We start from the raw sequence: 12,878 nt of genomic DNA, 5'->3' as shown, positions 1-12,878 counted from the left end.
GCCTCAATCGGAATGGGCCGGCAGGCCAACCTCCCACCATCTCCTCCTCCCAGTAGGCCTGCCCTGATCCACCCTGATTAGGGCCAGGCCAACCGGACCCCACCTGTGCACAAATTCGTGCACTGGGCCTCTAGTATGTAGATAAAGTAGAATGAAGGTAATTATTAGGGTAGTATTAGATTCTGCAGAAAGAGCTACATTTGAATGTGAAAGAATTGCAGTGAAGACTAAGGAAATTATCTTCTTCTTATCCTTAATCTAGGATGAGCCAAATGGGATGGAGCCCATATCTTATAGAAACCAATTCCCAAGGAGAAACTTCTGGGCCAGTCTTATTAGAACTGACTAAATGTTAGGTACAACGTTTAAAAAAAATCCCTAAACTATACTTTTCCATATGGAAGCTATAAATAATAACTAGAGCTTGAAACTATAAGTCATTTGGATAAAAGATGGTAATAGAACATGGTAAAATTTACATGTTGCTTACGCTTATTCATAAGTATACCTCATTCCTGTTGACATGGCAGCCAAAATTCTTCATCCTTTCTCATGATAATCCTCTATAGGAAGGGAGGTTCTGTATGACCATAGTTAGTATACTACATAATTTTATCCATTTCTAGTTGAAAATTAGTTGAATAGTTTTTCATTTTCTAAAATTACTATAAATTAAAGAAAAATTACCTTTAAGGCTATTTTGAACTTCCAAAGCTATGTCAAGAGCATTAAAGGGCAGAACTGGTTCGTTGGCAATCTGTAAAATCACTTCTCCTGAGAGCTGAAAGAGAAAAAAAAATGCTAGTATTCATATTAAGGGTTTTTGCTTGTTTGTTTTTCATTATTCTATACACTCTTATACATTCATAGTAGCACAAACACAGGAGATAAAATATACTTTTACACAATCTTTTTTTTTCCTTTTAAACCTCTTTTTATTTTATTTTTCTATAAAGAAGAAAGAAATCTCAGTATCTATTTCATGTCTTGGGCTAGTATAAAGAAATATAAATTTGTTTCTCTTTTTTTGGAGCTAAATATTAAAAAGTGTTTCCATACTTGGGGTTGTAATATTTAAACTTTTAAACAATCCCTTACAAGACAGTTCAGAATGTCACATAATAAACTAGAGAGGAACTGGAAATCAATATCTGGTCATTGAACTAAGTAAAACTTCAGATAAAATTAATGATGAATTGATTTCATTTAAAGTATAATTCAATCCAAAAAATGCCTTTAAAATCTTAGGTATTCTTTTCCTTTATGTTTTACTATGTCCCTAATTAGTTTTCTAAAATTTATCAAAACTAATAATGTTTATGCCACTTCAAGATAACTGTTTAAATTAAAATTTAAAATATAAAATTCTAAATGGCATCCCCAAAACTCATACTTGGAGTTTTTATGCATGTGTATTCCCCACCACAAGACTCCAAAACTGTTTTTGAAAGCCAGTATATTCACTATAGCTGAACTAGCATCTCTTAATAGACTGAAGAAGTCATATGCATTCATAAACATCTCAAAGAAACTTCAGATGGGTGGCAAATGGTATTGTTACTCTCCCTCTTTCTCTCAACTGATATTGAGTATTTACTGGGTCTATATAAATGTCCCACATTTTTTTATAGACCTAAAGCTGTCATATAGTAAAATGTGGCTGAGTTAATGTTATTAATAAACTATGAAATGTTGTTAGTCAGTGAAAATACTGTTTTGTAAAACCACAGAAGGGAAATTGGTACACAAAATTGAAACAGTACAAAACACATAAGAGATATAATGTATAAGAAAAATATGATGCTAAATATTAAAATCCACATATTCAACAAGGGTCAGATTCCATTTGACATTTCAAAGTTATATTTCTCAATTGTTTACACAATATATATCATGATAAAAATATAATTCAATTTGATATTCTATATGCTTGGAGAAACATATTTCTTAGAAATAAAGCAGGAAAAGTAAACTTTAACATCCCTTTATTTCTTTGAGATATTTTTCTCCCAAATGTAGCAAGCACTTCTTCCCCAATGCCTAAGGTATCTTTTCAGAGTTTTATCACCAGCTTAGCGATCACAAAAATCCTGGGAAAGTGCCTATTCTGATTAGGCTGTCTGCAATAGATTGATATGAATCCTGCTTCTGTTCCATCACACCCCATCCAACTCATGCAAGGACACTGATATTTGGAAATAAATTATTTGCAAAAAGAAAATTTTAAAGAAGATTAAGAAGCACCATAGTTTCTTTTTCCAATTTGCACTGGATAATTGAAACTACAGAACAGACATATTTTATTTACACTTTTGGAATCTGGAAACCACACAAAAGATTAAAATGAAAGAATGGGGAGGGAGGAGAAAGGCGACTTCTCTGTCTGCTGCTGGAGTTGTTTTGTTTTGGTTTCTTAAGAGTCATTTGGCAGCTCAAACAACTGGAATATGAGCCAGTCATCTTGTTTTTTTCTTTCAGAAAGAACCTGGCAACAAATTTTGGGATTTCTAAGTCACCTGGCCCACGGTAGACTGCTTAGACTAAATCGGCTTTATTTGCAGCTGCGTAAACAAGGGGGATATTTGTGTATGCCTTGCCATGAAGTGAGAGGAGATGAGACATATGCATACACTTCTCACCCACTATGGAATTTAACCTTCTTCAGTCATGCCAGACAACCTTCTTTTATATTTATGTAAGGCCCCATTCTTTTTTAAGTGCTTTATACCCAAATATCTCATTTCATTATCTTGACAAGCCTAGAGACAGGTAGTGGGGTCATTAAGCCTGTGTTAGAAACATTGAGTACAAGCCTTACTGGGTTCCCATCTAAGATGATGACATAGGAGACTCCTAATTTAGCTCCTCTCATGAACATTCCAAGTCTACAGCTACACATAAAATAATTCCCTCTGAAAAACTCGAGTGATTCCTAGGCTAAAGGAAAAACAAAAACAAAAACAAAAACATAACCCCACACACATAAAAATGATAAGAAAGTCTGAGACATACTCTGGCCCTAAAACCCACTGTATCCCAAGGGACCTACAATGAGGTAGGAGCTCATAACTCTTAGCTTTTCTCTGAGGAGAGAAGTGTTTGGATACACCATCTAGTGTCCTAACTTTTAAGATTTATATTTGAGGAATAAAAGCCCAAAATACCTAGCACTGAAAGCCATTGGGGCTTGTGTCCACAGGACCCACAACGCTATAGCAAACAAACAAACAAACAAAAAAACAGTTCTTAAACATCTTGGGAGGACTAGGACTCACTGTGGCTAAGGTTCAGTGCAGAGGCTGCAGGAAAAAAAAAAAGACCACGTCATAGTCTTTCCTTGAAAAAAACGATAGCTGCATATATACAAATCTATAGCCTGAGCGTCAGGTTTCTAATTTAACACACATCTATGGGCCAAATGAAATCCCCTTTGGAGATTGGAGAGAATGACAAGCGTCATCTTTGTGTACTCCCTCTGCTCTGCTGCAAGTCACTGGAAAGGATCTTGAAGAAAGCCTCCAAAACCCACAAGCAGAGAGTGGAGGGCTTCAAAAGACACTTGGATATACTCACCGAGCACTGTGACATTCCCCAAGTCAGCTGGGCGAAGTAGCCTTCCCACCCAGAGTGTGAGTTGGCACTGAGGGGAAGTAGAAGGCCAGCTTGGGGTTATGTTTGGTGCCTGTGGTATTTGCTAGAAACATTCTTTACACACACCCTTGTGTCTTCTTCTGAGACAGTGCTTTTCAAAGCAGTGTGCCCTCATTCTGGAACTTGATTAAAGTAAGACTATCCTTTTACTCTATTTTAGTTTCTCAGTAGCACATTGAAGATGAAGCTTTTTAGTTTGGACTGGAAACTACTGAGAGTTTAACCATAGATTAAGGTGATTTCTGTGTAAGTGCCACGAAAATAATTTTACACCCACGTTGCCTCTAACTCATGTTGACAGCCAGCCAGCCAGCTGTCTCTGCCTGAATAAACTTCCTCCAGAGGGGGAGCTGCTACATGCAGACCCTCTGGGGCCCTCTATGTGCTGTCCTTCCAAGCCCCTCAAGCTTGGGGCGTATGCTGTTCCACCCAGGGCCTGGGGAAGCCACTTGCAGCTGTGTGGCCTTGAGACTGCCTCCTCAGCCCGCCTGGCCAGGGAGAATAGCCACCAAGGCAAGAATGGAATGAACGCCTTGCCCCTTTCTGAGTTGAGCTGGTGGCAGCCTGTGTCCCCAACGTCCCCATTTCATTCATGTCAAGTGGGTATTGCCATGGCAGATATTATTTTGAACTCTTTATTAAGTAAATCACTTATCTTCATTTTATTGAACTCTTGTTTCTGGAATTTTATTTTGTTCTTTGTTTGAAGCATATTTCTTTGTTTCTTCTTTTTCCTTGACTCTGTGTTTGTTTCTGTTCATTTGATAAACTAGTTACCTCTCCTATTCTTGGTGAAATGGTCTCCTGTAGGAGATGAACCTTATCATTCAGCCTGGCTCTAGCTCTTGGTTGTCTCTCAAATCTTAGTGATTGACCAAGATGAATTCTTTGTTTTTAGTGCCTCCCAGTAGTTGAGGATGTGCTAAGATCTGTCAGTGTCCCAAAGGGAGGATCTCAGCACCTAGATGCAGGCTGACTGAAAGCCAAGTGCTCAGGCACCAATTTTTTTGAAACATGTAATAAACTTCTTTCAGGGAAAAGTTAGATGCATATTTCACTCTGTTACCTCACCTTTATACTGAGCCCTGGAGCATTAGCCATTTAAGTGGTGTTTTTTTTTTTGTTTGTTTGTTTTTTTGGCTCACATGGCTCAGTAGTTGAGCATTGACCTATGAACCAGGAAGTCATGGTTCATTTCCCGCTCAAGGCAGATGCCAGGGTTGCAGTGAGGGATGTGCCAGAGGCAAATGATCAATGATTCTCTCTCATCGTTGAGGTCTCTATCTCTCTCTCTCCCTCTCCCTTCTTCTCCGAAATCAATTAAAAATACATTTAAAAAAGAGAAGTGTTTTTTGTTTGTTTTTTGCTACATTCTGCGGGACCATGAAGGCAAGCCCCAACTGACTATCATAGTCAGAAGATCAAGGGATGCATTTCCTGAGTGGTAGCTGCACATCTAGGTACCAAGCAAGTACACAACCTCCTTTCAGGACGCCGCCACTTTCCTGAATCTTTTTGAAGGTTGCCTAGGCTGGGGGTCAGCTTGTCCTGGCCTTGCCACTTCTCCTCCTTGTCCTTTTTGCTCGTTCTCATGGCTTCCATGAGTTTCACCCGTCCCTCTTTATCTTCTTCCACTTGGTCATACCAAGCTCTGCAAGCCTTTCAGCTTCATAGGCCCCTTTTGGACCTGCTTGTAGGCTTCCATGCAGCCCACCCACAGCTCAGTAGTAAACTCCAGAATATTCTAATCTTTGTTGGTGATAAATTTCTTACAAATATAGTATAAAGGTTATATAACAAAAGTATTAAAATAGCTATAACCACAATCATATTTTACTGACTATTCAAGATTAAAGAGGTACATTGGGACATCAAAACATAAAGTGTAGAAGATGTAGGAGAGTTAAAATGGAGAGAGCTTTAGTATGCATTGAAACTCAAGTTCACTTCTGCTTAAAATGGACAATTATAAATATATTTTATAAAACCCTCATGGTAATCACAAAATTACAAACCTATTAAAATATACAAAAATAAACAAAGAGAATTCGAAATATACCACTACAGAAAATTATCAGAATCACCAAGGAAGAGAGCAAGAGAAGTATAAAGACACAGGGGAATTACAACAGCCATAAAACAATTAACCAAATGGCAATAGTAGGTCCATAACTATCAATAATTACCTTAAATGTAAATGGACTAAATTCTTCATTAAAAAAGATATAGAGTGGCTGAATGAATAAAAATACAGGACCCAACTATATCCCGCATACCAGATACTTCATCTTTAAGGACAAATCCAGACTGAATATAAAGGGATGAAAAAAGATTTCATACAAATGAAGACCCAAAGATAGGAGAGGCTGCTATATTTATATAAGATGACAATTGTACTAATAGACAAAGAAGAGCACAATATAATGATAAAGGGGTCAATCCAACAAGAGGATATAGCATTTACAAATGTTTATGAGCAAACATAGGAGCATCTATACAGCAAGTATTAATAGCTCTGAAGGGAGAAAATAGACAGCAAAACAATAATATCACTCTTTCAAAAATCAACAGATCATCCAGACTGGAAATCCATAGGGAAACATTGAACTTAAATCAGATATTAGACCAGATGGACTTAGACATGTACAAAACATTCCATTCAACAGAGAAGAATAAATGTGTTTTTTCTCAAATGCACATGGAACATTCTCCAGGATAGATCATACGTTAGGTCACATGATCTATCCTATGTTAGGCCACACAATAAAAGTATTAAATTAAGAAGGTCCCAATCACATCCAGCATCTTTTCTGACCACAATGGTATAAATCTAGAAACTGATAACAAGAATTGGAAAATTCACAAATATTTTGAGATTTGGGGTGATGCAGGTCTCATTGGCTCAGGCAGCTCAAATGTATATCATTGACAATAGTGTTATCCTTGGTAACAAGAGCTGTGTGGGGTTCTGAGTGGCTTTAAGAGCTATTGGGGTCCTCAGAGGCAAGGGACCAGGGTGGTCGTGGTGGTGGTGGTGGTGGTGGTGGTGGTGGTGGTGGTGGCCAGAGCTGATGGTATGCTCATGGCTGTGGAGCTGGCTGCAGGTGCCTGCATGGTGGCAGGGTTTTGGCTGCAGGTACACACACACATTGGCAAGGGCCTCAGCCAGTGGCAAGGGCTAGGGCCAACTGTGGGTGTATGAGCAGCTATGGAATCTAGACTGTCAGTGTGCACTTGTCCATTCGTAGGGACTAGTTGCACACCCACGCATTTCGCTGAGGTCCAATGAGAGGAGTCAGTGCCAGCAGCATACAGGTTTGACTACAGGGCCAAACTGCAGGTGCACGCAGCAGCACAGGCCTGTGACAGCAGTCAGGACTGGATCCAAGTACACAAACAGCTGTGGGTGCCTTGGCTGTCGGCTCGTACTCATGTGGTTACAGGGGCTAGCCATGGGCACACACACAATAGTAGAGGCTGGAGACAGAAGTCAGGGCCAGCAGTGTGACAGGCACCTGTCCCCAGCCTCTACTGTTATGTGTTGTATTTAAATGTTTAAAGAGTGTTTTTAGGAATGTGATAAAGGAAAATATATACACAAATACATTTTTCTTAAAACTTATGCATCATATTCCATTGCCTTGTTGCTTTACATGGAGGTATTTTTATATTTTCTGACTTTGTCACAATCTTTCCCTTACTAGTCCAGGGAGAAAAGTATGTATATTTATTTATTAAACTGTGAGTATCTAGAGGATAGTTATTGTCCCCCTTCAATTATTTTATTTCATTGACCAATATGGTGACATTATCTGCCATAAGGCTTTGAATGAATTGACTAGTTAATGCATGAACAATGTGGTTAGACATAAATAGGCTCACTAAAGCAATAGCACTGCCATGGTTCTACAATGTAATTTCTTTTTTAGTTACAGGCAGAAACACTCAGTAAAAGTGTGATTTCTTCCATTTTATAATTCAAAATTAAAGTAACCATGGTGTATACCTCAAACCTAAGCTGTAAGTTAAACTATCACAGTGGGATTGTTTTTATGTCATCAGTCAGACTTAAAATGCAATATGTCCTACTCTAGGAGGTAGTGCTGTGAGATAATCATAACACCTGTTTATGGGTTAGTGTGAGAAAGAAATTGAGAGAGACTGGGTTGCTATGGCTTGGTGTAACATAATCTGACAGGTAGTAGATGAATCAGGAACCATACCACCAGTGTCTATTGAGCTTTTATTATGTGATCATCACTGTGATATGAGGAGAAAAGAGAAATATAAAACAGTTTCTTTCCTTAGGACTTATTTTCCTGATAGAGACAAGTCCTACCACTTTCACACAATTAAAGAAGGAAGTTAACAGTAGAAAATCAGTAAGCACCATTTTTTTTAGTCCACATTAAACACATTATGCAACTATATCACATGTATATATTTTGGGCTTGAGAATCTAGAATGTTAAAAGGGCGAAATATTCCAGATGAGGAGAATAAAATGTGCTAAAATCTTGGGCAGAAAGAAGTATAGACTTTCTAGAGAAACAAGAATAAACCAGTATAACTAAAGTGGAGTTCTTGACATAGGAAGTATGTTTGTATGTGGTCTGTGGGGTAGGGAGTCAGAGAACCCTCAAACACAGCCAAGGCATATGGGCAAGATTCAGTGATCTGTAGGGAGTCCTTCTCACTTCCCTTAGCTTTCAGAACTGAGGCATCACTGATAAATTGTGGTCTGGTGAGAGCCTTCATAACATGGTTTTGTGGTTCCTGGTGCCCTTCAGGCTATTATGTTCATCCTGACGTGACCTGACTCTGATTTATGTCACTTTATAGTAGAAAACTCCTGATTTAGAAACAAATGCCCTGTGGATAACAAACCTCAGGGCAGCCAGCCATGGGCAAGGGGACTCAGGGATCTCAGAGATGAGCAGAGCAAGAGCCCCCTCCCAGACCTCAGGATTGCTTTCCAAAGCTGTGACATCAACAGAGGACAGGCAGCAAGGACATACTCCTGACATACCCAGCCCATTTTCCCAGCAAAAACAGAAATTAAATGTTGCAGAGCAAAATGGAATAGACCCCTAAATACATAAAATGTATGTATCCCTCACATGGCTAAAATCCAGTATTAAGGTGCTCATTATCTTTCCTATGGAATATTCCCCAATTGATCTAAATGTCTGCCTCTAACCCATTATCCACTTTATAGCCAAACTATAACACATTTACTTATTTCAAGTAAATTTCTTGTGCACCCCCCAAAACAGACCTGTCCATGCAAGGCTTTTCTCCTGAGCGGAGCCAGGTATTGACTATAATTATTAAGTAGTTATATGCTGGAGGATGCTATGAGGAGGTGTACAGGTATCCTAATAAATCTCAGGGTTCGGGAAAGGCTTCTGGGAAAAGTCTCCCTCTGGAAGGAAGGCCCTGGGTAGGCTGTCTATCATCCTGAAAGAATCGGAAGCAGCAGCATATTTGGTGCCAAGCACATGCTCTTACATCAGTTGACACAAGGTTGCTTAGTTGGATTTTGCATATTTTTATACAACAATAAATTTAAAATATTGAAAATGCATTTTATTATCTGACATCTATTTCATTAAAGTCTCTTCCAAAAAAAGTTGGTGTCTTTGGGTGGAAAGAGCTGGCTGCCCCCCTCCTCCCCCCACTACCACAACAGAAACTGAGCTTTCTGTCATTGCAGACACCACTGTAGGTCTGGTGTGGCAAAGAGGGGAGGCGCTGTTTATTTTTAAAAGGGTAATTGTACATTACATCATGCACTTGGTAAATTATCCAAAGTAATTAATCATAGAAAGTTAGAGGATGGATTTAGCAAAGTATATAATAATGCTACAGACACATACATCGAATATGCAAAATGCGGGAAGACAGAAGAGTTCAATGATTTTCTATGTATAGCTTATTTTTAGAGATTGTATTTTAGAGCATAACACTGGATATTGGTACACACAAAATAATGTGGTTTTAGTTTGCTCTTCAGAAATTTAATAAGACAGTGCTTCAGTAAAGAATAAAGATTGCACCCGTTAAGCAAAGGGTATATTGGTAACAATGAATTCAATTGTATAAGTCAATTATTTATTTATTAGATGAATATTATCATTTTGATGTTAATTGTTAATGTAATTGTTTCCTTCTGTGTATACTAGTTGAAAAACCAACAAAAATAAATGAAACCTCTATAGATTTGGCTACCTGGTAAAATGTTATGTACATATGGAATTGTACAAACAAAGCACAACTGTCTAGCTCTGAATTTTCATGATTTCTCCTTTGTTCTTCACACGCTGCTTAGCAATAGACAGCATTCTTATAGCTCCTTGCTTCTCAAACATCGCAGCATATCCCACAGAACAGCACTGACTAATGAATACAAAAGTTCTTAATATTATTATCAAACACCTGTTACCCAGTGTTACATGTAAATGTTTCTACCAGGCAGTCCTATGTTTTACACCAGCTATACTAATTATCAGCAATGTCCAAGTTACCAGTAAGTAACTTTCAGCAAATCACATTACCTCATCATTCCCACAATGTCAGTAATGACTAGAATATATGTATTTAAAAAAATTTAAATGAGACAATATACTCAAACTATTTAGTATCGGGTATGTTAATATTTTGGGAAAATGCTATATATGCTTTTACTAAAATATTACAAAGTATAAAAAATAGATATATCTGTTATTATGCATCTATTATACATGCATATTAATATATCTTTTATCAATTTTTATACTATTTAAAAGCTATGGTAAGGAATGAACTTTTTTTCTTTCATGCAGGTGACTCAAGCGTCAATATTGATTTGGAACTGTGTAGTAACTTTAACAAAGCAACATATATACATGGTCCCATATTTTATATAAACATTAAGTTGTTTCTATATTGTCTTCTCAGAAGTCAGCACATTACTTAACTTATGACTTTTCAGCTCATTTTTCTTGAACTTAAAGCTTTGTACCTTATGTCAGACAAGTGTCAGTTATGCAAAGGAAGAATCGATGGCACTTATATACATATCTATAAAACTACATTAGAAAAATAATAATTACATCTTTGGCCAGACTTTTTCCTACTGTGCCCAGAATCCAAGTGTACTTTTTTTTATTTATTAAAGCTACTAGACCAGCGGTTCTCAACCTGTGGGTCGCGACCCCTTTGGGGGTTGAACAACCTTTTCACAGGGGTCGCCTAAGACCATTGGAAAACACATATATAATTACATATTGTTTTTGTGATTAATCACTATGCTTTAATTATGTTCAATTTGTAACAATGAAAATACATCCTGCATATCCGATTTTTACATTATGATTATAACAGTAGCAAAATTACAGTTATGAAGTAGCAACGAAAATAATTTTATGGTTGGGGGTCACCACAACATGAGGAACTATATTAAAGGGTCGCGGCATTAGGAAGGTTGAGAACCACTGTACTAGACTCACATATTTCAAAACTCATATTGACTTTTGTGTCATCTGTATAGAAGCAAAATAGGGGTCCTTTGCTTACCATCTCTTTTAACTTTATCTCCTTGCCTCATTTTGAAATTTTCTTCTTTTAAACTCTGACTTCATCACAGCAAAGAAAGACAGGAATTACAGCTTAATGTTTTATGTATCCTTTTTTATATAGATTATATGAGAAGCAGAAAATGTATTTCAATACTGCCTTGCAGACTGATGACACAAATGAAGCTTATTGATTTTAATGAACTGTCAATCAACATGGAAGGAAGGAAACCTTTTAAGCTAAACCTTTAAAATAGCTTTACATATTTATAATAGAAATGATTTGATAACATCTGTAAATATGTTTTTATTTTTAACTATAACTTTTGATCTAAGCATAATACATTTTTATATTTATTCTAGTAAAAATCAGCATTTATTTATAAATTCAAATAATGTCTCAATATAATATTCTGTGTACCTTACAATTATAAAAAATATATCATAGTGTATGCTTCTCTTGAAAAATATATAGTATACCTTTTTACAAAGGAAATTTTTTTGTGAATGCACATTTCTTTATAATAAAAGATACCTGGATATCTAGGTTGAATACTAGATCTAAAGATAAATGCATATTGAAATTACACTTGAAATAGAATTTACTGAGAGACTTGTGTTCTTGATGATAAATAAGGGTATATCGTTTTATCCTGCTATACTGTTTCTCTTCTTAAAATCTAATTATCCTGGTTTTGTCTGGAACAGCACACAGGCGCAACAATAATCTCATTAAAAATTATCCAGTCAAATACCTTAAACCAAAAATAAATTTTATGAGAAAGGAAAAAATTAAGATCAATGGGTTATAGATGATATGGATAAGTTCTCTGAATATGACATGGGTACTAAATCATAGCCTGATTAACACATATAATTTAATCATTCTTAAACTTCTCCCATTAATTTAAAACCCTGTAGTCATCATCTAGTAAACCAAATTGCAGAACTTTAAAAAACAAAATAGATTATTTGAATGATGACTCAAAGTATGATCCTCTAATCACTCACCATTATTGAAATGAAGTTGATTTAATTGGACCTGTAAAAGAGATTGCAATTTCTAATCATACCTCTTCTGTAAATGCTTATTATTCAAAGGAGGCCATATGTAGTTTCAAGCACCCTTAATTAAAATGATGGATATGATCTTAGATATATTTTCCCTTGGTAGTTACCAAGTGATTCTGGTTTTTCTATCATTTTTTATGTCTTCCTTATTCTGTGCAATGCATAGTCAATATTTTCTTTTTAGCATCAAACCAAAAGAAATTAAAAATTATTCACTAAAACCTACCCTGTTAATCACTTGACTGACATTTCTATATATTAAAGTAAAAGTCCAATATCGTATTAGGTGCATACTTTTATAGAAATGTCAAGAATAATTATGAGCTGTGTTCATTTTTCAACAATGAAAACAACGGAATCATGAGAAAATTTTCCCTGATCAACTTATTTCCCTGATTTAATGTAAATCAAATCTTTTTTTAAAAGAGTATAACTATAAAGAAGACAACAATATATCCTTTAAAAGAATGGTGAGAGTACAAAAATATATATGTATGTATTTCACTATTTTCATATATATTTGTGCATCTCCCTGGATGTAAATATATAGACACTGGCACATATATAGACACATATATAGAAACCACTTACTCATCCCATA

General features: G+C 36.3%; 1 protein-coding gene across 1 annotated transcript in view; it reads right to left on the bottom strand.

Moving 5' to 3' along the window:
* The window catches only part of NAALADL2 (N-acetylated alpha-linked acidic dipeptidase like 2), a 1,041,900-nt gene that overhangs the window by 52,892 nt on the left and 976,130 nt on the right, over positions 1–12,878 (bottom strand). The window contains 1 exon segment of the mRNA XM_023760057.1: positions 688–781. Within this exon segment, the coding sequence (XP_023615825.1) occupies positions 688–781 (94 nt within the window).

The sequence above is a fragment of the Myotis lucifugus genome, unplaced genomic scaffold (assembly GCF_000147115.1).
Source record: "Myotis lucifugus unplaced genomic scaffold, Myoluc2.0 scaffold_170, whole genome shotgun sequence".
Taxonomy (NCBI): Eukaryota; Metazoa; Chordata; class Mammalia; order Chiroptera; family Vespertilionidae; genus Myotis; species Myotis lucifugus.
Note: the sequence above shows the minus strand (reverse complement) of the source record. Positions and strands in the feature narration are given on the sequence as shown.